The sequence below is a fragment of the Pristiophorus japonicus genome, chromosome 5 (genome assembly GCF_044704955.1).
Source record: "Pristiophorus japonicus isolate sPriJap1 chromosome 5, sPriJap1.hap1, whole genome shotgun sequence".
NCBI classification, from domain to species: domain Eukaryota; kingdom Metazoa; phylum Chordata; class Chondrichthyes; family Pristiophoridae; genus Pristiophorus; species Pristiophorus japonicus.
The window spans coordinates 126085894-126113477 of NC_091981.1; the positions used below are offsets into that span (position 1 = coordinate 126085894).

Consider the following 27584-nt stretch of genomic DNA (forward strand, 5'->3'; position numbering starts at 1 on the left):
ACGGGAGATCACACTGACCCTAGCGTTGTGGTAATGAAACACGACTTGTGGAGAATCTGTAGGGAATACAGACCATGGTGTTAACTAGCTGTATGCTTGTTTATTTAATTTGATTTCATTCGAATGTACTACACAGATAGGAGAGCTGGCGGGGATGTGTCCGACCTGCATGTTGAAGTGCATTGCTTTAATCATCAGTGCCAATCGTGTTTCATTACCACTGAGCAAAATGAGTTTGTGAAATAAATCCACGTATAGTTTTATAGGGCCCAAGTTTCAGTTGAGGATTAGAATGGCACACCTCTGAGAGATTGCCGATTTCTTGGAATAAAAAGCGCGCCTGTTTCCTACCTTGCTATTCTCAACTTCCATGAGGCCACTAGTGGCCTCGGTGCAGCGTGTCAGCAACAGCGGGGGGCAGAGCTACAGCCCTGCGCCTAAAAAACTGCTGGCAGCTGAGTGTGTGCGCAGTGAAGTCTGTGCCTGTGCGCATTAGCTCCTGGCCCCCAGATTTTGTGTGCGTGTGCTGCAGGCTGTGTGGGAGGGGCCCGAAGCCCTGGCCGAATGGGCTCCTGGAGCGGGTGATCGACTATACGGAGGAGGAGATGGAGATCCTGAGCTCGGACCTGGAGACGGCAAACAAGAAAGGAAGGAGCTGGCGAAAGTGACCATCAAGAAGGAAGATGTCGATTGCTCTCACTGACTGAGGCCATCAAATGTTCCTTGGCTCTGTCTCGGAGATGTTCGGAGGGGCGGGGGTAGCAGGAAAGCAAAGAGATTGGGGGCAAGACGTGAGTAGGATGGGACCTGGGCAGGCTCGTCTATTTAACGTTGCCCCCTCTCCCCCTCCCCTCCCTCCAACCCCCTCCCTCCTCCTCTCCTCCCCCCTCCCCCGCCGCGCTCACGACCCTATCCCTGGCCGAGTGGCTTGCCGCTGCTTGCTGCCTGTGTGTATGGGCTGCGTCTGCTTGCTGTTGTGTGCATTGCTGGAAGGCTCCCAGTGCTCCCGAATGGGTAGCTGAGGTACGAACTTTTAATTTCTTAATTATTGATTTATTGATTTTTTTAATTTTTTATTCATTGAGAATGGTTCTTTATTTTTAAAAGTGAAGGTCCTAAGTGCTCTCTCTTCCCACCCCTCTCCCCTCCCCATCTCTGGCTAGCTGCGCTGATTTCTTAACTCTACACAAGGTTTTTCGTGGCATACAAAAGTGGACACTTACTCCGTTCTAAGTTAGTTTGGAGTAACTTTTCGCAGTCTAAACTTGCAAAACAGGCGTAAGTGGCTGGACACACCCCCTTTTGAAAAAAAATTGAACTAAAACGAAACTAAACTAAACTAACTCATTGAAACTGGAGCAAACTAAATGTGGAGAATTGCAATTTCTAGGATATTCCAAAAAAAACTAGTTGCTCCAAAAAAATAGGAGCAAATCCAGTTGAAACTTGGGCCCATTATGTTTTAATCCAACTAGAATCCATCCATCCATTTCTCTTTTTATGTGTGAATCATACAGGATTGATTATTTTTTTATTTGTTTAAAAACTGATATTGATGATTAGACATGTTTTGTAGTTGAGAGGACAAAGTTGGTTGAAGTATTGCAGGCTCTCTGAACTAATGCCTAAAACAATGAAGATCGGTCATCTAAAACAAACTCTCAAGATCACATATTGGACTTTACATCAGTTGGAAGGATTTATACTCCGCTGTAAACACTGCCGATCTTTCTCGGCTGACCTGCAGCCCACGGTGGCACTTCACTGATGTGCCCCACAGGTACACATTGACCCTGCTGCTCCGAGAGTTGGTGTCTCCGCCTGAAATGACCCATTACATTAAAAACTTACCGGGTACTGCTGACAACTCTCCGACCCGACCGAGGAGAGAACACTGGAGGCAGCGGAGAGAAGAGGAGCAGCCAGCCCCAGGACACAGCGTGGGTCGCGACCCCCCGCCGGGAATGATGTTGGACCAGGGAGGTTGCCAGACCAAAGGGTCCCGAACTAGAGAGGTTCAACCTGTACTTTGAGAATTGGTAGGTGGGTTGATCTCTGAAAGAGAGACAGGCTCACTTAGACTGTGTGTGCTGACAAAGCAGTGACTGCACTCCAAAAAGTAATTAATTATTTAAAGTTCTTTAAGGTATAGTGGCACGATAAGGCATTATATAAAATCAAGCCTTTCTTTCTAACTTGAAGCTGTTCTCCAGGGAAGATTGCTAAAATGAGCTACATCCCAATGTAATCTAAAATGTGCCAGTTTTATGATTAATTCATATTTGCTTTGTGCTGAAAATATCCAAAATCCATAAACAATATAAATCTATAAGACGCATTCACTGAGGATGCCTCACTACCTTATGGTCTTTATTTCATTCAGATGTGGCCGCTGATAACAATTCTGCTGCTGGAAAACTTGGCTTCTGCTGCAATGGAGTGTCCAGATGGAAGTCCTTGTCCAGATCAATCAACATGTTGTAAACTTCAAACCGGTAATTATGCCTGTTGCCCTATGGAAAAGGTATGGAACAAATATTAAATAGAAAAGATTAATTTAATCATACATGAGTTGGCCATGGATCGCTTCTGCTTACATAGACCATGGCCGCGATTTCCCAGACACGGCGGGATAGATGCCGTCGGGGTTGGTGGCATGTGGTAAGCCGGCTCCCGACTCGAGCCCACTCTCTGTCCCAAATCTTCTGATGATGGGGTTTGTTAAGCTGGCCAATTAATAGGAAGTTAGTCTGATGATGTAATTTGATGATGCATCATCAGCTGGTTTCCTTAAAGGGATCATGCCCACAATGATTTTGATAGTTCTTCTATTATTGTTCTGCAGCATTGAGGTGCTGCCAACACTGACAAGCACTGTACAGAGGTGCACAGCTGCACCCAGGCTCTCTCATGACTCCCTCTAGATGCAGAGGGAGTCACAGCATGCAGGGAGGTCCTCTTCCCTTCACATGGACGGAAGCGACCTCCCCAGAACACCAATGCAGCCTGGTTGCACATTGTGCAGGAGGGCACAAGCAGGGATGTCGTCAGGAGGACTAAGCTACAGTGGCGCAAACCTTTCAATGATTTCAGTAGATCATGAAACGTTACTGCAAAACCACACTCAACATCATCCTGCTGTGCCACTCATCACATCCCCATTAGTCTGCCTTCCCGACTCTACCCTGCACATCCCTACTCACACCAACATACCTTGCACCTCCACCCATCCCTCTTCCTATCTACATTATCAGATCCCCATTTCACTAGCCACCCCTCATACTCACCATCATCCTTGTCCAATCATACCAAATAACAACACAAAAGGGTAGGCACTTGGGTATTATCGCCAATGCTGATGTAAAGTGAATGCGCTGTCAAACATTGAAATCTTTATTTTCAGGACTTTGCATTCTTGGTCTACATTTCGTGATCTACTGAGATCATTGAAAGGTTTGCGCCACTGCAGCCAGCTCCTCCAGATGAAATCCCTGCTTGTGCCCTCCTCTGCAATGTGTAGCTCAATACGGATTGATTAAAGGGAGAGGGCGGACTGCACTTCGGAGCGGGTTTCCCACGCTGCACCAATGCTGCCTGCATCAAACTCACCTCTGTTGGCGAAATCTCAGCCAGTAGGTGGCAGCAAGAGTGTACAGTGTGAAGTGAAGTAAATGTGGCCATGGTGAGTCCATCATAGGCCTCCTGGGCAGCTGCTGATGGCCTATGTCCTGTACAGCATCAGGTGATTGCGGAGAAGGTTGTTTTTGTTGGTGGTGAAGCTGGTGTGTTTAGTGATGTTGGTGTTGGGGCTGATTGTGGTGAGATTCTAAGGACCAAGGTGAGATTTTTTCCAGGGCACTGATGCTGCTGGAATAGATGGCAGGTGAGGTTGAGATGACAGTAGCGCCCTGTCAATGGTGAGCGAGGTTGCTCACCTAGTGAATAGAAAATTCACTGCAAACACTTCCAAAGTGTATACAGCTCAAAAGTCTCTTCCAAAACCTTAAGGCTTCAGCTTCTGACATTGGAAAGTGAACATGTGTGACATGGTAGCTTTTATACCACTTCTGCAGTTGTCAACTAGTCAAAGCAATGGAGAGTCACTGAGAACCCAACTCCACTTACCTGGCGTATTCTCTGAGGCATGGTAAACCCATCAAAAGGTGGGTAAAACGTGCCTGCTTTTAAGCCTCTTAACAAGCGATGAGAACAACCAGGAGATGCAGGAGTTAATAAGGTGCAAGCGCAAGGCATTCTTGAACTGGAAACAGCAAGACAACTCGAGTGCAAGAAAGCAGATCTACAGACATCTGAAGACTGAGCTCCATTAAAAAACTCGCGATCTAAAGGACAGATGGTAGGTGGAGAAAGCGCAGGAGATCCAGCAACTAGCTGACAACCACCACGTGCATGGATTCTTCAGTGCAGTAAAGACCACCTACGGCCCAAGCACCCAAGGTCCAGCCCATTGCGGTCGAAGAACGGAGAAGTTTTAATCAAGGACAGAGAGGCAGTCAGTACTCGCTGGAAGGAGCACTTTGAAGATCTCCTTAACCAAGACTCTGTCTTCGACGTGAGTGTACTCGATTCTATCCCACAGCATGCTACACGCCATCATCTCAGTACAGCCCCAAACTTGCATGAGGTTGAAAAGGCCATTCAACAACTAAAGAACAAGGCCTCAGGAGCAGATGGAATATCCACCGAAGCACTAAAACAAGGTGTAGAAGCACTTTTGGCGCAAGTCCATGAGGTAATTTCTCTTATTTGGAAGGAGAAAAGCATGCCAGGGGATCTCAGAGGCGCCGTAATTGTGACCATCTTCAAGAAAGGGGATAAGTCCGATTGCGGTAACTACAGAGGAATTTCCCTGCTATCTATCACAGGGAACGTTATTGCAAGAATCCTCCTCAATCACCTTCTCCCTGTGGCAGAAGAGCTCCTCACAGAGTCGCAATGTGGATTCCGCCCACTAAGGGGCACAATGGACATGATCTTCACTGCGTGACAAATTCAAGAGAAATGCAGGGAACTATATCTACCTCTGTACATGGCTTTCTTTGACCTGACAAAGGCCTTTGACACTGTCAATCGTGAGGGATTATAGAGCGTACTGTTCAAATTCGGCTGTCCTCAAAAATTTGTCACCATCCTCCGCTTGTTTCATGATGACATGCAAGCCGTGATCCTGACCAACGGATCCACCACAGACACAATTCATGTACGAACCGAGGTGAAGCAAGGCTGTGCCATTGCGCTAACGCTCTTCTCGATCTTCCTTGCTGCAGTGCTACAGCTCACTGTCAGTAAGCTTCCCGCTGAAGTAGAAATAATCTATAGAACAAAAGGGAAACTGTTCAACCTCCGTCGCCTTCAGACCAGATCCAAGGCCGTATCATCCTCTGTCATTGAATTACAATATGCAGATGATGCTTGCGTATGCGCGCACTCGGAGGACGAACTCCAAACCATCGTCAACACATTCACCGTAGCGAACGAGAGCATTGGCCTTATACTAAACAGCTGTAAAACAAAGGTGCTCTGTCAACCTGCCCCCGCCACATAGCACTGCCCCCCCACCCCGCTCCGATTATCAAAATCCTTGATGAGGCCTTGGACAACATAGACCATTTTCCATACCTCGGGAGCCTACTGTCAACGAGGGCAGACATCGGTGACGAGGTCCAACACCGCCTTCAGTGTGCCAGTGCAGCCTTTGGTCGCCTAAGGAAGAGAGTGTTTGAACCTTAAAATTGGCACAAAGCTCATGGTCTACAGAGCAGTAGTGATACCTGCCCTCATATATGCTTCTGAGACATGGACTATAGACAGCAGGCACATCAAAGCACTGGAGAAGTATCACCAACGCTTCCTCCGGAAGATCCTGCAAATCCATTGGCAGAATAGGCGCATCAACGTCAGTGTTCGCACCCAGGCCAACATCCTCAGCATTGACAACGCTCAATCAGCTCTGATGGATGGGCCACATCGTCCATATGCCTGATATGAGACTCCCAAAGCAAGCGCTCGACTCGGAGCTCCGACACGGCAAACGAGCCCCAGGTAGGCAGAGGAAACACTTCAAGGACACCCTCAAGGCATTCTTGAAGAAGTTCAACGTCCCCACCGAAACCTGGGAATCCCTGGCGCAAGATCACTCAAAGTAGAAGAGAATAATCCTGGAAGGCACCGAACACCTCGAGTCTCTTCACCGGGAGCAAGCAGAGACCAATTGCAAACGGCCGAAGGAGCGCACGACAACCCAAGCACTTCAACAAAGCGGCACTTCAACCAACGTCCTTTCAACCACTGTGTGTCCAACCTGTGACAGAGACTGTAGTTCCCACATTGGACTTATCAGTCATTTGAGAACTCATTTTTAATGTGGAAGCAAGTCATCCTCGACTTCGAGACCCTGCCTATGATGATGATAACCAGCATTTAAGTACCTTTTAATGATGTTAATTACCAGTCCCGCCGCTTGGTGTCGGGTCTGCTTCCCGAACGCAGATCTGATAGGTCAGAAAGTCACACGGAGGTGGGTTCAGAGGAGACCGCGACTCACTGTCAATTAGGGCCATTTTGACAGTAGGCCCACCTCCAAACTTGCACTCACAGGGCTGGGAATATTCCGGCCCATGTGTGCGACTTTATCAATCCATACTAATATCACCTCGTCAATGTCACAATGAATCAATGAGTAATGAATGAAGCAATGAGTGAAGCAGATTTGTAATCCTTTGTGTACTGTGAGAGAATTAAAAAACAATACTATGCTACAGCTCATAGAAAAATGCTTCATTTTTTCACACCTTCTTCTTCATTGTTACCTGATTCGGCAATAGTCCCTCACAGTGAAGATAATGACAGCCACCTTGTGACTGCTCAATCTTGAATTATTAGGCATATAAAAACATAGAAACATAACCAGAATGTGCATTACCAGAAAACACATTATAGTTCATCTGGCCAGTCCCACAGAAAACACAGTTCACTGCCTACATCCCTCAACTGAATTTCATGACAAGGGCCTTTCCAATTCCTTCATAAAATGACTGGTGTTATTAGCACAGATTGCCTCCATGGAAAGTCCATTCCAAACATTCATCACTGTGTGTGAAATGATTATCCATTCACCTTCTGAGTTTCATACAGTTTCCCATTGTTGTCATTCTTGGGACCATGGTAAACAGTTTCTGAGGATTTAACTTGTCAATTATCTTAAGGGTATTGAATACTACAATAAGATCCACTCTTAATCTTCTCTTACATAAACGAACGTAGCACCGATAGTCTGTCCTGGTCGCTCAGATGTCTGATGTCAAGTATCGGACGGCAAGGCTGTTGATACACTTATTCTAATGCCGTGATGTCGTTCCTGTAATATGACACCCAGAACTGCACACAGTGCTCCAAATAGAGAAGAACCTGTATAGGATCAGTATCACTTTCTTTTAGATTTCCCTTATTGGCAAGTTAAATTCTACATCCTGCAGAGAAGAATAGTATTACCTTAGTGGAAGCTGTAGAAGGTGTTTTTTTAAAACAAGACATTCCCCCAAAATGGAATTCTATAGAAAATCACAATTGCATTCTTATAATTAATTTTCTGTTTTTAACTTCTCAAGATGCTTTACAATATATTCAAATATTATTACAATGAACACTCTCTTCCCCTACAAAGCAGGTCTATTATGCTGAAAGCTAGTTAAAAAAAGCAGTCAATGGGTCTAATGGCCCTTGAATGAAATTTTTGTTGGAAAGAAGTGAAGAGTGCAGAATTTTGTACAAGGCTTATCTTAGTCAGGCTGTAAATAGATGTAGAAAGACAAAATACTTTCTAAAGCTTGTTTTTTACACTGGTCTCACTAATTTTCTTGTTTGCTTAGCTTTTGTATTCCTAACAAGTTTTCACAGTTTCACTGAGACGCTTTCAGTACATCATCCAACACTTTCATCTTCCATTTGAAAAATCCATTCCCAGGCAATTAAATCGGTCAGTTGCTACATTCTACCTTTCATGTTTTGGGATTTTAATTATTGATTTTTGGGGGATTCAGTATCATTAGTCACTCGCATAAATGGTCTCCTACTAACTCTGCCCAATATCTAAGTAACCAATAGCATGGCCAAAAAATTGTAACATAGAACCCTTGCTCCGTGTACCAGTTACTGAAATGTACCTTGAGCTATCATGTGAATTCTTCCATTTCTCAGTACAATGGACTGGTTAAACATTCATACCAATTCAAGACACAGGTTTTGAACCAATATGTTGATTTATTTACATAAAGTAAGCAAATGAACAGTTTAACATAATATTATCCTACATTCATCAATATGTAAAACACAAAATAAACACAAAACAGCATTTTCTGTTTTTACTTCATATTTCCAGATTTTTTAGTTTACTGAGTGTGTACGGACCCGGGAAGGCATCCCAAAAGCCGATTTTCAGCGCACAAAGCGCAAGCGCTGAAAACCGGCTTTTCCGATCTATCAAGCTGAAGCTTGACAGATCTTCCATATCTCGGCAGCCAGGACATTTGCATGAGCAAGACTGCGGTATTTATCCATATCTTGCCCAGCAAATAACCTGAAAACTCTTGCGCCTGATAAAAGCAGGCGCATAGCCTACTTTTACAGGCGTAAGAGTTTTAAAACTCACTTAAAACATAAAAAATAAAATATAAAAAACACATTTTATTTTTTAAAAACCCTGCCCACTACATTAAATTTATTTTAAAGCATAATTTTAAAAACTTTGTAAAAAAAAAAATCGGAAAAATATATATTTTTAATACAGGTGCAGCGTCCAGAATCCGGAACCCTCGGGACCAAGGCTGTCACGGATTCGGCATTTTTCCAGACTTTGAATAGTCTTTCTGACGTCACGAATCCGGAAACACCTGACCCCAGGTTCGGGTAGTTCCAGATTTTGGAATGTCAGAAAGGGGTGGGTCGCCGCCAAGGAGCTATTTGGGCCACCGGACCCACCGCCTTGGAGCTGTTCAGGCGGGTCATCGCCGCTGAGGAAGTTACCGGGTGGGCCCCGCCATGGAGGAGCTGTTCGGGCGGGCCCCGCCGTCGAGGAAGTGTTCAGGCGGGTCCTGCCAAGGAGGAGCTGTTCGGGTGGGTCCCGCCAAGGAGGAGCTGTTCGGGTGGGTCCCGCCAAGGAGGAGCTGTTCGGGTGGATCCCCGCCGCTAAGGAAGTGTTCGGGCTGGCCCCGCCATCCAGGAGCTGTTTGGGCGGGCCCCGCCATTGTTGAGCTGTTTGGGTGGGGCCCTGCCGCCATGGAACTGTTCGGGCGGGCCCCGCCATCCAGGAGCTGTTCGGGCGGGCCCCGCCATCCAGGAGCTGTTCGGGCGGGCCCCGCCATCCAGGAGCTGTTCGGGCGGGCCCCGCCATCCAGGAGCTGTTCGGGCGGGCCCCGCCATCCAGGAGCTGTTCGGGCGGGCCCCGCCATCCAGGAGCTGTTTGGGCGGGCCCCGCCGTCGTTGAGCTGTTTGGGTGGGGCCCTGCCACCATGGAGCTGTTCGGGCGGGCCCCATCGCAGAGGAGGTGTTGAGGCGGGCCGGTGAGGAGGCCCCGAGATAAGGGCATCGGCGGCGGGTGAGGCGAGCGGTAGCGGGGTAAGGGCAGCGGCGGGAAGGTGAGGCCCGAGGTCGGGCAGCGACGGGGTTCCAAGGTAAGGGCAGCAGCGGCGAGCGGGGCAAGGTGATGGAGGTGAGGCCCGAGATTGGGCAGCGGTGGGGCTCTGAGGTTGGCAGGGTCGGAGGGTCCAGATTCTGGAACATTTTACGGATTCGGGACGACCCTGCCACCAATTGGTCCGGATTCCGGAACATTCCAGATTCCAAAACTCCGAATTTTGGACGCTGTACCTGCAATACATAAATAACTTTAATTTAAATTAATGTTAAATATATAGTGTATTTTTTCAGTTTTTAATTCATGTTTTATGTGTTGGGGGGGGCGGGAGATTCTCATTCATAATAATGGGAACTCCAACTTACGGTGTTCCCATTATTATGAATAAGAACATACTTTATCTGATTGGCTGCCCAGAGTCATGTGACTGCAGCTCTAGCCCTGCGCATGTCCTGACGTGCACGCACTCCAACACGCAGTCAGTATAGGCCTCAGGACTGGGAAATCACGTGGCCTTCAGGTAAGTGTATTTTTTAAAGTTTTTTACCCGATCGCACACGGGAAGCAGCCGACCGGGATTTCTGGGCCTAAGTAATCACAGAACAGCAACATCTATATATTTTTCCAGAGCAGCACTCATTGTAAGTTGACATATTTCAAAGCAATGAGTTATTTTATTCTGTTTTCACATTGAGTTAGCTTGTTGTGCTTCCCATTTGCTGTTCAGTTGGCTGCATCTCTGACCATTCTACTTTAACCTGCGCAAAGGGTGCACACAGACACTTAGGGGATCAAGGGGTATGGCGAGAAAGCAGGAATGGGGTACTGAAGTTGCATGTTCAGCCATGAACTCACTGAATGGTGGTGCAGGCTCGAAGGGCCGAATGGCCTACTCCTGCACTTATTTTCTATGTTTCTATGTTATGTTTCTATGAAATTCAGCCTCCCAAAAAGGCCTCTTACCACCAGAAAGTGGCAGCCAGGCGACGGAGTCGAGCAGCCGTTGACTTCCGGTCCAATGGCTGCCACGATTGAAATCCGCCTCGGCGATTTTTCGGGTGGCCCCCGCTGCTGCCGACCGTCCTAAGTGCGTCATCAAAGCATGCAGCGCTGATCTCCCGCACCTCCATGGCACCCCCCCCACAAAATTTAGCTGGAAAAATAGATCTGCCGCACGGTGCCCCGACAGCATTTTCTGTCATCTTTTTTTTTGCCGGTCGACTTACCGATCGGCCGGACAATTATGACCCCGGGTTCGGCCGGGCTGTCAACAGGCCGAAACCCTTCCTGGTGGCCCAGTGGGATGAAGCTAAATAGTCGGTGGTTCTCTCCCCTTTAAATGAGGGGAGAGATGTGGTGACGCACATGAGTACTGACGTCAGCATCGCTCCACCGCTGACTGACAGCAGCGGAGACTCTGTCCCGCCCCCACGTCCGCCCCTCTAGGGTACTTACGCTGCACTTCCGCCCCCATTTTGACCAGCTTCCAGTCCTCTCCAAAAAAATTGCCAAAGAGCTGAAAATCGATCAAGAGTCCAACTTGTCTGGCGCAACGGTAAAAACACTTTGAAAACGGTAGGTGCGCCAGGTTTCCGGCGGGAGAGAATTTCTACCCCATACAGTGGACACAGAAGCTCTGAGCAACAGTGTCAGCAGTAACAGCTCAATAATTCACTGTAAAAATGCATAACATAATAACATAAGAAATAGGAGCAGGAGCAGGCCATTTTGTCCCACGAGCCTGCTCCATCATTCAATAAGATCATGGCTGATCTGATCACGGACTCACTCCACTTCCCGGCCCACTCCCCATAACCCTTTACTCCCTTATTACTCAAAAATCTGTCTATCTCCGCCTTAAATATATTCAAGGACCCAGCCTCCACAGCTTTCTGGGGCAGAGAATTCCATAGATTTACAATCCTCTGAGAGAAGAAATTTCTCCTCATTTCAGTTTTAAATGGGCGGCCCCTTATTCTAAGATTATGTCCCCTAGTTTTAGTTTCCCCTATGAGTGGAAATATCCTCTCTGCATCTATTGTCAAGCCCCCTCATTATCTTATAAGTTTCAATAAGATCACCTCTCATTCTTCTGAATTCCAATGGGTACAGGCCCAACCTACTCAACCTATCCTCATAAGTCAACCACCTCATCTCCGGAATCAACCGAGTGAACGTTCTCTGAACAGCCTCCAATGCAAGTATATCCTTCCTTAAATACAGAGACCAAAACTGTACGCAGTACTCCAGGTGTGGCCTCACCAATACCCTGTATAGTTGTAGCAGGACTTCTCTGCTTTTATACTCTATCCACCTTGCAATAAAGGCCAACATTCAATTTGCCTTCCTGATTACTTGCTGTACCTGCATACTCACTTTTTGTGTTTCATGCACAAGGACCCTCAGGTCTCTCTGTACTGCAGCATTTTGCAATTTTTTTCCATTTAAATTATAATTTTCTTTTCTATTTTTTCTGCCAAAGTAGATAACCTTACATTTTCCCACATTATACTCCATCTGCCAAAGTTTTGCCCACTCACTTAGCCTGTCTATGGTAGGTTACAAACTGTAAAACAGAAATATAAATGATCCTTTTTAAATTAGTTTTTTTATATGTTGTATAAAACCTCCACAGTACAGGGGAACTATCTTATTATCACACATTTTTTCAACATTAAAACCAGTTTAACAACATTCTCCAACACAAAAGCAAAATACTGCGAATGTTGGAATCTGAAATAAAAACAGAAAATGCTGGAAATCTCAGCAGGTCAGGCAGCATCTGTGGAGAGGGAAACAGAGGTAACGTTTCAGGTCCATGACCTTTCGTCAGAACTGGCAAAATGAACTCTCTGTTCATTTCGATTAGTCGCCAGTTCCGACGAAGAGTCATCGACCTGAAAGGTTAACTCTACCTCTCATTCCACAGATGCTGCTTAACCCGGGCGGCCGATCCACAATGTCAGTTTTATGCCCAAGCGGCAAGTTGAAAACCTGCCTCATTGATTTATTACACTTTTGGTTAATGATACTGTGACAAAAATAAAGCATTTTTGTCTATGGTGGATTATTGGATCATTTCACTCTAGTACACAGCATTAAAATTACATAGAGTTAACTGATTCCTCAAATTGCAGTGGCTATTTTGTCATCACGATGCATTAGCCACTTGCTGCATCTTTGGGTGCTGCAGTGGCACTTCTGCTGCAGCACCACTCGGATTTTCCTCTGTTTCACTGGGAATCTCCCTCTTGCTAACAAGTGTTCTGTTGGGAGCCCACCGTGCATGCGAAATGCCCTCTGACCCTGGAAATTGAGTAATTCTACATTAACAACACTTAATGGCCGAGTGTGAAATTACATATCAGCTGTTTTAACAGAGGTATCACCCAGTTAAAAATAAGGCAACTAACACCTCCGCTACAATGGTGCTTGTGTGGCAATATCGCACAGGGTAATTTCTAGGCTTGGATCGCATTCTTAAGCTAGTTCTGTTGTATAAGCAGCATCCTGAATTGACTTCACGAAGTTTTAATAATAATATATCCCTGAATTTATATTTAGACTGTCTGTTGTTACAAGGGTACAAGCTGCTGCCCTAAAGACTACACAGGTGATTTCTCTCCATCAACCATGGCACTGGAATATCTAGGCCTCCCACTGGAAAGCAAGACCCTTACAGTGGACACACAAGCTCTGAGCAACAGTGTCAGCAGTGACAGTTCAGTAATTCATCGTGAAAATGTATATTCCTGTCAAAATGGGAAAACATGCTGTAGATTACAGAGTGGAGGTTGGAGCTACTGTCCACAGCCTGCGGTAGGTTACATACTAATGATTTATAAATTTGCTTTTTTATATGTTGTATATCACTTCCACAGTACAGGAGTTGTTATCACACTCATATTTATAACATTAAAACCAGTTCAATATCCTTCTTTGTAGAGTACCATCTCACTCATAGGCAGTCCCTTGAAATAAGGATGACTTGCTTCCACGCCAAAATAGGATGAGTTCACAGGTGTTTCTATGAAGGACCTGAACTACATCTTGAAGGGTGGAAGATAACTGTGCGTGGATTTTTTTAATGTGTGGTGGCTGTTGCACACCAGCCACCACACGGGCTTGACAGAGGTAGGTCTTGGTCCAGTGGCAAGGATAACCCAAGACAACTGGAGACCAGCTCTGCTGCACGGATCTAGTGTGCGCAAATATCGCAGTGTGGGCTGGCCCGTGCTGCCCCTGGGCACCTGCCCCCGAAGTCATGCCTCCCCTGGGCCCCGATCACATCCCTCTACAGTCTCTCGCCGCTCCTTCGCCCCAACCTCGCCGCTCCTGCTGTATCTGCCCACCTTCCAATCACCGACCTTGATCTTGATGACGTCACTCTTCATTGCCATCGCCCTCCTGCACCAGCTTGCGCTGCTCCCTGAAGTGGCATGCCTCTACACTGTTCCCCGAGGCCTCTACGCCACTCCCTGAGGCCTCCACGCTGTTCCCCGAGACCACCACATTGCTCCCGAGGCCGCTCGCCGCTCCTTTTATGGCCCCCACCTGCCTCTGGTGTTCTCACGCAGGTCGGGGCCTCCACGCCCATATTATCACATTACCTCCAGATTACCATAGGATGCATACAGATGCTAGTTAAGATTTCATGCAAATTCCTTGCTGAGAGAACAGAAAGGACATTAGAAACATTTTATGGAGATTGCCAAAGAGCAGGTTAGAGGTTTCCTATAGCTTAATATACACCCCGACAACACTGCTTCAGCATTTTAATTTCTGCGAGGTCCGGCAGAGTTGCAGCTTACAACACTGTCCAGGAAATTTCCACAGGTACAATTTGTGTAGAAAGCTTAATCAACGCTACTACATTCTTCTTTTTTTCGACTGATATATAATATTGAAATCAAACAGGAGCTTTTATGTAGCTGGATTAAACACTAGGGTCCTGGAATTCCCACTGGAGCAAAGGCAAAATTCCAGTGAATCTCCAGATCAGGGGCTGCAAACTGGGCAGAATCCAGTTCTGCCTGAATTCCCTCCCATATTTCAATATTTCACAGAGAACTATTTGTTGACAAAGGGGACAGGCCTGGTAGAGTTCCGGCAACTACAGAAATTCCATTCTAATCACTCATATAAGGTCTCAGCGAAACTCTCACCAGTGAAAGCAATAATAAATCCTGTTGAGGGCTCTTGACAGGTTCCATACCTTAGATGAGATTACTAAGCAATGGAGCAGAATGTTCGTAATTGAAGAGAGCTTAGTACATGAATCCAGTGGAAAGGCAACATCTGAATATTTGAGAGTTACTGTTCAGAGCTGACAATCAAAAAAGCACTTCTTTTTGGAACGTGTAATTAAGAACAACCCAAATTGGCAATTAGGAATCTTGTAGCCATTATGCTAATTCACTACTCATTCATTGTTGTTTCCATATGGTTTAGTACAACCCCAGTGCAGATATAGATTATGGGTCATTGTTCTTTCTTTGACTCTTATGTATAGACTAGAGGGGTAATTTTATAAGCATTTACTGCCAACTTAGGCAAGTTCCCAACATGTTCCAATAATTCTGGTCAGAAAATCGTAGGTACAACATGCCCAAATTTCTGACATGTTCTGCTGTGGGCAACATAAGAACATAAGAAATAGGAGCAGGAGTAGGCCACCTGGCCCCTTGAGCCTGCTCTGCCATTTAATAAGATCATGGCTGATCTGATCATGGACTCAGCTCCACTTCCCTGCCCGTTGCTCATAACCTTTTATTCCCTTATCAAAAATTTGTCTATCTCCGTCTTAAATATATTCAAGGACCCAGCCTCCACAGCTCTCTGGGGCAGAAAATTCCATAGATTTACAACCCTCTGAGAGAAGAAATTCCTCCTCATCTCAGTTTTAAATGGGCGGCCCCTTACTCTGAGACTCTGTCCCCTCCTTTTAGTTTCCCCTATGAGTGGAAATATCCTCTCTGCATCCATCTTATCTAGCCCCCTCATTATTTTATATGTTTTGATAAGTTCACCTATCATTCTTCTGAACTGCAATGAGTATAGGCTCAATCTACCAACGTATCTTCATAAGTCAACCCCCTCATCTCCAGAATCAACCTAGTGAACCTTCTTTGAACAGCCGCCAATGCAAGTATATCCTTCCTTAAATATGGAGACCAAAGCTGTAGGCAGTACTCCAGGTGTGGCCTCACCAATACTCTCTACAGTTGTCGCAGGACTTCTCTGCTTTTATACTCTATTTGCCTTGCAATAAAGGCCAACATTCCATTTGCCTTCCTGATTACTTGCTGTACCTGCATACTCACATTTTGTGTTTCATGCACAAGGACCCCCAGGTCCCTCTGTACTGCAGCATTTGCAATTTTTCTCCGTTTAAATTATAATTTGCTTTTCTATTTTTTCTGCCAAAGTCGATAACCACACATTTTCCCACATTATGCTCCATCTGCCAATTTTTGCCCATTCACTTAGCCTGTCTATATCCCTTTGCAGATTTTTTGTGTCCTCCTCATGATTTGCTTTTCCACCCATCTTTGTATCATCAGCAAACTTGGCTACATTACACTCGGTCCCTTCATCCAAGTCATTAGTATAGATTGTAAATAGTTGAGGCCCCAGCACCAATTCCTGCGGCACCCCAGTAGTTACTGTTTGCCAACTGGAAAGTTATCCATTCATCCCGACTCTCTGTTTTCTGTTAGTTAGCCTATCCTCTATCCATGCTAATATATTACTACCAACCCCGTGAACTTTTATCTTGTGCAGTAACCTTTTATGTGGCAACTTATCGAATGCCTTCTGGAAATCCAAATACACTACATCCACTGGTTCCCCCTTATCCACCCTGCTCGTTACATCCTCAAAGAACTCCAGCAAATTTGTCAAACATGATTTCCCTTTCATAAAACCATGCTAACTCTGTTTAATTGAATTATGTTTTTCGAAATGTCCCACTACTGCTTCCTTAATAATGGACTCCAGCATTTTCCCAATGACAGACGTTAGGCTAACTGGTCTATAGTTTCCTGCTTTTTGTCTGCCTCCTTTTTTAAATAGGGACGTTACATTTGCGGCTTTCCAATCCGCTGGGGCCACCCCATAATCCAGGGAATCCAGGGCAAGGCTCCCCACTGACAATGTTGACTTATAAAATTACTCCTAACATGTTTCACTAATGACACCAGATAAAGTAGATGGGGCAAGGGGACAAGTAGTTCATGTTGGTATCATAGTCACTTATGTCAGTCAAGAGAAGACCATCAGTCCACCTTGCCTGCCGATCCAAGTATCAGATTTTGTTCCTGTTAGATATCGGTTTCATTTATAAAAATGTATGCATTTTTTCACCAAAGCTTATTTCAATGCAGGATTATGGAGATTGTGAATGCATAGTTGCTTGGTTAAAATACAGCAGTCTAAAGTATACACAATCTCTTTTCTCTGACTCATTGGGATCGATTTTCAACTTTCTGCCCAGGCGGCCGATCCACAATGTCAGTTTTATGCCCAAGCGGCAAGTTGAAAACCTGCCTCATCGATTTATTACACCTTTTGGTTAATGATACTGTGATAAAAATTAAACATTTTTGTCTATGCTGGACTATTTATTGGATCATTTCACTCTAGTACACAGCATTAAAATTACATAGAGTTAGCTGATTCCTTAAATTGCAGTGGCTATTTTGTCTTCACGATGTATTCACCACTTGCCGCCTCATTGGGTGCTGCAGTGGCACTTCTGCTGCAGCACCACTGGGATTTTCCTCTGTTTCACTGGGAGGCTCCCACTTGCTGACAAGTGTTTTGTCTGGAGCCCACTGTGTATGTGAAATGCACCCACCCCCCCCCCACACCCCGACCCAGGAAACTGAGTAATACCTGTACTACATTAACAACGCTTAATGCCCGAGTGTGAAATTACATATCAGCTGTTTTAACAGAGGCATCACCCAGTTAAAGATAAGGCGACCTACACCTCCACTACAATAGTGCTTGTGTGGCAATATCGCACAGGGTAATTTCTGGGCTTGGATCGCGTTCTTAAGCTAATGTATAACCAGCGGCCTGAATTTACTTTAAAAAGTTTTAATATAATCTTTCCATGGATTTATATTTAGACTGTCTGTTGTTACGAGGGTACACGCTGCTGTCCTAAAGACTACACAGGTGATTTCTCTCCATCAACCGCAGCACTGAAATATCTCAGCCTCCCACTGGAAAGCAAGACTCTTACAGTGGACACAGAAGCTCTGAGCAACAGTATCAGCAGTGACAGCTCAGTAACTTACTGTGATAATGGACATTACTGTCAAGATGGGAATACATGCTGTAGATCACAGAGTGGAGTTTGGAGCTGCTGCCCACATCCTGCGGTAGGTTACATACTGTACCACTGAGATGTAAATAATTCTTTTATATGCACATTATCTTATGCTGAATGAAACCCCACTATGGAAGGGAACTAACTTGACATCACATCCTTATTTTTTATTTCATTAAGTAAGCTTTGCTTTTTTTCCCTGGATATATAACATCACAGCAGACTGCAGATGGAGGAAAGTACATAATAATTGATTTTGTCACTGCCTACCAGTGTGTATTCTGATATGGAGCAGGCAGTCTCATGCAGGCCATTGGTATGACTGACTTCCAGCTTCAGAGTCCGAATGGATTTTTCTTGCAGCCTATTAAGTGCCGCTACACTACAATATATTAATACATATTGACTTCATACAACACACAAGTCTCCAAATTTCAAAGTCTGCTGCTGCTCCTACACATCCCTTTTAATCTACAACATTTACCAGCATTGCCTTGGGCCTTACCTGTTAATCTTTCCAGACTGCCCTTTATCCCAATTTTTCTTCTGCTTTGCACGACCTGTCATTTCACGTACCATCATTCCTCATCTTTCCTGTTGTGGCCTGCGTCTTTCTTTATGATTCCAAATCTGTTCTCTTCCCCTCATTTTCAAATCCCGTGCTCCTTCATTCATCCTCAAATTCACCTAGCCTGCTACTTGCATCCATACCTTTTGTACTACATCCCTCTATTTCCCTTAATCTCTTCCACACTCCCAATGCCCCTTACCCTGCCTGCTTACCCCGATTCCCCTCTCCCTTAATCTTCCAAGGCCTCCAATTCCACTTAGCTTCTGACTTCTCCTCCTCTATTCTACTCCTTCATCAATGTCTAACACCTACCTATATGCTACTCTCCTGTCGCGTCCGCTCACCATTATGGCCTCACCCCACTTTGCCATCTGCTTCCGTTTAGGTCTACTGGCACTTTCAATTCATAGTTTTTCTCATGCATCCCTAAATCTCCTGCTCCCACACAGCGCACTTCCTCTTACCCATTGCCCTCATCCTCCATTAAGCCCACAATTATCCGTTCTTTCCTATTTCCCCCCTCTATATATAATACACTCTGGAAAGAGTGCTCTTTCCGAATATTTACATGGCTCATCGACGAGGTCAAATCCAGAAAATTGTCGCTGCTGAGAGTTGCAGAAGGGAGTAACTGGGTTCTGGGAAAATATAGGGGTGGGGCTATGACTTTGGTGTCACGATGGCCTCCTGAGATGCCAGGTGGTGAAATGAGGTGCCTCCTGCAACAGATCTTAGTGGGCAGGTTGATGTGATGAGCAACAGATCTCAGTGGGCAAATTGATGTGATGTGTTCCATGGTCTGGGACCCATGGCCCGAGTCACACTTCGGGGCATCCCTCATTTTCCACTTGTGGAGCAAGTGGCCACATCGGCTCATGCCCTGTGCGGATTTGGTTGAGAGCTGCCCACTGTCTTTGAGAGAGGTTGAAGCCAGGGACCTCTGCTGTTGGGTCAGTGATGAGGTATTGTTTTTTTAAGTTGTGTGCATCCACGATTCCGTCCATCTGGATAGTGGATCGATACCAGCTGCGTGAATATTGGCTGTTGTTTCCCAGAATGCCCAATGTGATTTTAAGTGATTTCGTAGCGAGTTTTTCAATTCATGAAAGGGAAAGTCGACATTACTCATGATTGTTTCCATTTCATGGAGCATGGTGGCGTCACAGTGAATGGCAGGTGGGGCAATGTGGTATAGCACCAGGAGCCATGCAGTTGGAGTGGACTTGATCATCGCTGACACCTTCCTCATGGCGGTGTTTAGCTGCATCTCTACAATCTTTGTGGCTGCAGGACCATGAGGCAGAGCAGTATTCTGCAGTAGAAACATAGAAACATAGAAAATAGGTGCAGGAGCAGGCCATTCAGCCCTTCTAGCCTGCACCACCATTCAATGAGTTCATGGCTGAACATGAAACTTCAGTACCTCCTTCCTGCTTTCTCGCCATACCCCTTGATCCCCCGAGTAGTAAGGGCTTCATCTAACTCCTTTTTGAATATATTTAGTGAATTGGCCTCAACTACTTTCTGTGGTAGAGAATTCCACAGGTTCGCCACTCTCTGGGTGAAGAAGTTTCTCCTCATCTCGGTCCTAAATGGCTTACCCCTTATCCTTAGACTGTGACCCCTGGTTCTGGACTTCCCCAACATTGGGAACATTCTTCCTGCATCTAACCTGTCTAAACCCGTCAGAATTTTAAACGTTTCTATGAGGTCCCCTCTCATTCTTCTGAACTCCAGTGAATACAAGCCCAGTTGATCCAGTCTTTCTTGATAGGTCAGTCCCACCATCCCGGGAATCAGTCTGGTGAATCTTCGCTGCACTCCCTCAATAGCAAGAATGTCCTTGGACTAGGGCCACTGCTGAGGTGCAAAGTGTTCTGGCTGTGCTCCGCCATGACAGTCCAGCAAGTTTCTGGACCATGTTAACCCTGTTTCTTACTTTTTGGCCGGTGTTGCTGGGATGAGGCCGATTGGTGAGCGTCCTGTCCAGGGTGACTCCCAGGTATTTTGGATAGGGTTCATGGCTATGTTGCCTTCTGCAGAAGGAAACATTGAGTTCTTTCCTAGCAGCGTTGTTGTTCAGATGGAATGTTGACACAACTATCTTTTCTTGAGGCAGAGGCACCAGATTCCAGTAGGTCCAGGTCACTTATGAGTGTCCTACTTGCTTATTCTAGCATTGATGCCTGCATCAGCAGTGCTATGTCATCAGCATAGGCAAGCTTCCGGGATTTGGTGCAGTGTAGATGTTAAAAATGGCCGATGCAAGCACCGACTCCTGTGGCAGAATGTTGTTGGGTGTCTGCGTTCGGCTGGTCTTTTCGCCAAGATAGGCACGGAACTTACGGTTGCTCATTAGGGTGTTGATAAGTCTGAGAGTCTTGCAGCATTGGATGATTATTGAAAGCTTCAGTAGCAGACCTTCACGCCAGTGTATTATGCAAGTCTATGAAGGCAGCTCCAGTCTTCAGCTGCTTCTGGAACCCTGCCTTAATGTTGGCAGTGAATGCAAAGACCTGGTCAGAGCAGCTTCTTCCCTTTCTGAAGCCCGCCTGTTGATTTGGGAGAGCAGCTTCTAAAGCCGGTTTTATCCGGTTAAGGATGAGCCATTTGTAACCACTTTGTAGACCATAGACAAAAGGGTGATGGGGTGGTAGTTTCTGGGATCGTTGGCTGATTTTCCTGGCTTTTGGATGGCAATGACTTTGGAGTGGCACCAGATTTCCAGGATTATCCCAGTGTCAAAGATGTTGAAGGTGAGTTTGGCAAGCCACATCTGTCCATTTGGGCCCTGGTTCTTGAGGAACTCTAAGTTGATCCCAGTGGCCTTCCCAGACTTGGTGGGTGTGAGCGCTGTGTCCACTTCTTCGGTGGTGAAGTTCGCTCAAAAGGTGGTGTGTGGAGCAGCTTTTTGCAGAGAGAGTTTAAGCAGCTTTTTCACTTTGCATTTTGTTTTCAGTGCTAGTCGTTACCTTTAAGTTGGTTAGGAGGCAGTCTGCAATGGCATCTGCACTGACCTCATGTGGGGCCAGTGAGACAACACCAAGCCGGCAGAGCACTTTCCAAGGTTTCCTGCTGGAGTGTGAGAAATCCAGATTTTTGGTGGTTTCGTGTCATTGCATTAATCTGCCTTCCCCCAGGGAATCCATGAGTGCTGTTGCTGTATCCGGGTCTTGAGTGGCATTAAACTTTGTCAACAGTCTCATTCTCCTGGGACCAGCATGGCACGTATTCTTTCTTGTAGCTGCGCGAGATGCTTCTGGCAACCTCTACTTTTAGCAGTCGAGCAAAACGGTTGCAGTTGTTTGGGGATGGTGGTATTCTCTGGATTGTTTCCTCAACAATGCTTGTGAAGGTGGGCCATGAAGCCTTACGGACGTTCCATCTTGGCTTCAGGACCGAGGTGACTATCGGCATCTTGATCCCTACACGTACGATGCTGGCTCGGTGTTGTGAGTGGGGAAGGTTCTTAAGAATCTTCCGGGAGCAGATGAGCTGCCATCCTTTGTTGTCACCAGTCGTGAAACAGGGGCCATCGGAATATTCCTTCCGCCAGCAGGCAGAGAAAAAGGATGGCTGTTTGGCATCGAAGACGAGATCAATATCAGAGTTCAGCGCCCAGTCTTCTAGTTATTAAAGTGCTCGATCTACTTTTTGGTAGCCCACATGTAGTAGTAGCTGTTAAAATCACTGATGTAAATGGTTAGTGATTGGTAGGACGATGGTGGTCCATATCTCGGTTGGCAGCTTGTAGATGTTCAAGAGGCTCCAGCTTGCCCTTTCTGATTATGACGGATAACGGTGAGCTGTTTGTCAGTGAGATTTCTTCAGCTTCGGTAATTCGGCCCGGACGTCTGTGGACATACCCTATTTCATGTGGAATCCATGGATCTGAATCTGGTATGGGTTGGGTATAGGTAGATGGGTTTCTTGGAGGGCAAGAACATCGATCATTTACCACCTAAGTTCCCTTGACAAGAACTCACGCTGCGCTCTGGATAGGCCTTCGTCATAGAGTTGATTATCTTGGTTGGTTGGTCCTCAAGTGGACCTTTGGCCAATATGTTCGATGCTTTCACGCTTTTCAGACTGGGAGGCCACTTTTAGGTGTTCAGTCATCTTCTTGATAACATAAGCCGGCAAATTCTCAGTGAACCAGCACACACAGGGAGACAACGTGTAGGTTGTATTCGACAGTGTGCCCCATATACCCATGCTATCAATTGATGTTTGCAATTTATTTATTTAAATTAATAATACGGTTTACAATTATTTCTAACTTATAACATCCAAAAAGAAACTAACATTTCTAATTAACAACTATTTCTAAATATGATAACAGAACATTTATGTACTTATAATTCCTGACTTCCATGGCGCAAATTAAGAGTCCAGCAAATTTGTAGAATTTCCCTTGTTAACAAAAGTGTTAATCTTGAGGTCTGACTGGCAAAAGCTTTATATCTTTTGATTTTGAAGAACTTCATGAGGGTGTTTTGTGTCACCCATTTACTTCTTGCTCCAAATCCAAATCCAAAGAATTTGATGTTAGATCCACCTGTCAAAGTTTTAATTACAGGTTCAAGATGTTTGTATTTATCCTGCTTTTTGACTCATGCCTTCTCCAGGGATTTGTTGTTATCCTCATATCTTATCATGTCGACTATGGCAATATCCTCTCCTTTTTAAAAGATGATATCTGGTTTCCATAGTTTGTCATCAGATGTTGAGCCTCAGCTCGATTTATGATGTCCAACTGTATATACAGAACATGTCCATCAGTCATTCCAGTATCTTATTGTGTCTCTTTATCCTCGCCTTCTTAACGGAGAGATATCTCCCAGGGATATGGGGTATGGTTTCGATAGCAAGTCCACAGTTCTTCCATAATTTTGTTGATCCAGCCCTTCCGAGCGATAATGTGTATCTGGTGGGGTAAATGTTTGATCTTATTAGTAGAGTGTTTACATAGTTAGATTGTTTCATCTTACTCGTTAAGCTAATCCAATTGTTTGCAGTCTTGTCATTGTGATAGCAAGCCAATCCTTGGAATTGGAGTTTTGCCCAATTTTTGAATTCCAAACTTCTCCGAGTATGCATCTTATTTTTCCTTTGCAACACTCCAGGTATTATATTTTGCAGTTGTTCTTCTATGTCCGATTCTAAATCTTTAAATTTTCTACTGCTGTTTTCTGTTCACTTTTTCCTTAATAATTCTTGATGCTCTTTTATTTTCCTGGGGGCTTTTAGATTTTCCAATATTACCTTTATTGTTGATTCCTCTATATTCGAAGTGTGCTCTTATAATTGGGTCTTTTAACTTCTCCAAGGCTTCAAGCTTTCTTATTATCGCCAAAGGTAATTGGATTTCTAATTTGGGTAGGCTCAGTCCCCCATCTCTGTTTTGTGAGTAAAGTGTTCCATCTGAAATATCATTGGGTAGATGTAGAATTTCCTCAACTGCTTTTTAAATTATTCTATCCAAATTGATCAGTGTATTTGTGATACCTCTGAGAATTAGATGGTAATATATTGTCGGTACCATGTGTGTTTTTAGAATCTCAATCCTCTCTGTGGGTTTGAGTTCAGCTTCTTCGAGACTGTACCCATTTTGATAGTTTCTCTGCCTTCTGTAATTCCTGTCTGTAGATCAATTCGGGCACCAAGGTATTTCTCTAATTTCCCAGGGGTTATGTATTCCAATTCTTTGTCACTTATGGTCCATTTCTCTCCTAGATTATACAGGAAGGTCTTATTCTTAGTTGATATATGGAACCCGGTGGTCTTTTTTATATTAATTTTCAGCCACATTTTTTAAAGTGACTCTAATATAGATAAATTATTTATCATCCTGGCGTGAGAATCACTTATTATTGCAATGTCTTCAGAAAATGCTAATGCTGTGCATGTGTTGGAGCTGTTTTATTGTTCCAACCATATGCCTGAGCTATACCTTTCGAATGAGCAGAGTAAAGGATCCAGTTATGTTAAACAGTAGGGGAGAAAGGGGGTTGCTTTGTTTGACTCCTTTTTAAAATGTTTATCGGGTCTGTACTTTTCCCATCACCTTCGATTATTGTTGTGGTATCGGTATACATGTTTTCAATTAGTTTAATGAATTAATTATTCATTCCCATTTTTGCCAGCCTCTTGGATATCATTTTGTGGCCTACTAAATCGAAGGCCTTGGCTAGGTCTGCAAACACCCCTGCAAGTTGTTGCAGTACTTGCCGAGTTTGAGTCCCGAGAGTGAGTCATCATCTGCTTGGAGCTGCAGCTTGTGGTCATGAATGCCTGGCTGATGCTGATGGCCTTCTGCAGAATGATGGTGGTTTCGGCAGACAGTAGCCTGTGAAGAAGGGCCTCATGACCGATGCCAATTACAAAGACGTCCCGCAACGCATTGGTGAGGGATGCACCGAATTCACACGGTCCTGCCAGCCTCCTGAGGTCGGCAGCGTACTTCGCAATGTCCTGGCCCTCGGGGTGGCGGTGTGTATAAAATCGATGCCTGGCCATGAGGATGCTCTCCTTCGGTTTGAGTTGGTCCCGAATTAGCACTTTCAGCTCCTCGTATGACTTGGTCGTCGTTTTCTCTGATGCAAGCAAGTCCCTGACGAGGCCGTAGACCGCGGGCCCACAACTAGTCAACAGGATAGCTCTGCGCTTATCTGCCAGCGTGGCCGGAGCATCGCCTACCAGGTCATTTACTACGAAATATTGGTCAAGCTACTCTGCAAAAGGCTTCCCAATCTATACCCTCTGAGAACTTTTCTAATGAAGATCACTACACAATCACATGAATCCCCATTCTCAATTATGGCAGATCTCAGCATGTGAGTACAAGGGACAAGACTGAATATTGCAAGTATTTTTAACCAAAGTGGGTATCCTATACAGCCTCCGCCCAAGGTCCCCACCATCATAGGTGCTAGTGTTCAGCTAATTTGGTTCACTCCATGTGACATTAAGAGGCTGAATGCACCAGACACAGAAATGGCAATGGGCCCTGACAAAATCATAGTTGTAACGCTGAAGATCTGCACAGCATAGCTAGCCATCCCCCTCCCCAGTCAACCACTTCTCAGGCAGCTAGAGAACGCTACTCAATAACCACCCTATCAGCCTCCTCCCAATCATCAGAAAAGTGATGGAAAAAGTAATCGATAGTGCTACCGAGTGACACCTACTCACCAATAACCTGCTCACTCAAGCTCAGTTCAGATTCTGACAGAACCACTCTGCTCCAGATTTCACCACAACCTTGAACCAGACATGGACATAGAGCTGAACAAAAGGTGAGTGTAGCTGCCTTCAGCCAAGGAGCCCAAGCAAAACTGAAGTCTATGGGAGTTAAAGGAAAAACCCTCCAATGGTTGGATTTTTATGTAAGGAAGATAGTTGTGGTTATCTGAAGTCAATCATCATAATTGTCATGTATGTAGACCATGTATACTAACTGTAAAATCACATAAGGTGTGCCACCAGAGAGCACTGTGGTGGGAGACCTGAGGGTCATCTGCATAGGTGTGCAGGGCCCAGTATAAAAAGCCGCCCACCATACTTGTGCCTCACTCTGGAGTTACAATAAATGGGACTAAGGTCAAAACAGTACAATACTAGACCTCGTGGAGTCATTCATAAGAGTATTAAAGACATAACAACTGACGACGAGATTACGAACTTTCACGCAAAAATGCCAGAATCTGAACTGAGCTTGAGCGAACAGGTTATTGGTGAGTAGGTGTCACTTGATAGCACTATCGATTACTTTTTCCATCACTTTTCTGATGATTGGGAGGAGGCTGATAGGGTGGTTATTGAGTAGCGTTCTCTAGCTGCATGAGAAGTGGTTGACTGGGGAGGGGGATGGCTAGCTATGCTGTGCAGATCTTCAGCGTTACAACTATGATTTTGTCAGAGCCCATTGCCATTTCTGTGTCTGGTGCATTCAGCCTTTTCTTAATGTCACATGGAGTGAACCAAATTAGCTGAACACTAGCATCGATGATGGTGGGGGACCTTGGGCGGAGGCTGTATAGGACACCCGCTTTGGTTAAAAATACTTGCAATATTCAGTCTTGTCCCTTGTACTCACGTGCTGAGATCTACCATAATTGAGAATGGGGATTCATGTGATTATGTAGTAATCATTCTGATAAATGATATTATGAACAGATGTGTCTGTGACAAGTAGGTTGTTGAGAACGAGGTCCAGCTGTTACTTCTTCATGTTGGTTCCTCACCAGCTGATGCAGGTCCATTCTGGATGATATGAATTTCAAGACTCTGCCAGCTTAGTGACAGTATTACTGAGTCACTCCTGGTATTGGATATTGAAACACCTACCCAGGGTACATGTTGTGCTCTTGCTAACCTCAGCGCTTCCTCCAAGTAGTGTCAACATGGAAGACTATAATTCATCAGCTGAGGGGGGGGGTGGGGGTTGATAGGAGGAGGGGCTTGGGGGTGATCAGCAGATTTTCTTGACCTGAAGCCATGAGACGTCATGGGAACCAACGTCAATATTGTAGACTCCCAGGCCACTCCCACCTGACTGTAAACCACAGTGCTCCCAGCTGTGGTGGCTTTATCCTGCTCATGGGACAGGACATAGCCAGGGTTGTTGGTGGAGGAGTCTGGGATGTTGGCTAATAGATATGATTCTGTGAGTACGACTATGCCAGGCTGTTGCTTCACGAGTCTGTAGAACAGCTGTCCCAAGTTGGCCATCAGTTTCCATATGTTAGTGAAGAGGATTTTGAAGGGTCAACTGGCCTGAGACTGCCTAAGTCACTCCCTATGCCCCGCCTCTCTGTTGATGATTAAGTGCCTGGATTGTTGTCAATAGGTCTGTCTGATCTTTAGTATGATTGAGTCAACCACATAATGTGGACTTGGAGTCATGCATAGGCCAGACCAGGTAGGGGTGACAGGTTCCCTGTCCTGAAGTACATTAGTGAATCAGTTAGGTTTTTATGATGGCAGACTATCCTGGTAATTTATTCCGATATCATCCCACA

At 45.3% G+C, this 27584-nt stretch overlaps 1 protein-coding gene across 1 annotated transcript in view; it reads left to right on the plus strand.

The window, feature by feature from the left end:
• The first annotated feature begins 960 nt into the window (after window positions 1-960).
• grna.1 (granulin a, tandem duplicate 1) overlaps window positions 961-27584 on the plus strand; it is a 31677-nt gene continuing 5053 nt past the window's right edge. The window contains exons 1-4 of the mRNA XM_070880920.1: window positions 961-1023; window positions 2384-2524; window positions 13217-13471; window positions 17788-18042. Of these exons, the coding sequence (XP_070737021.1) occupies window positions 2384-2524; window positions 13217-13471; window positions 17788-18042 (651 nt within the window). The 5' untranslated portion in view covers window positions 961-1023. The remainder of the gene's footprint in view (window positions 1024-2383; window positions 2525-13216; window positions 13472-17787; window positions 18043-27584) is intronic.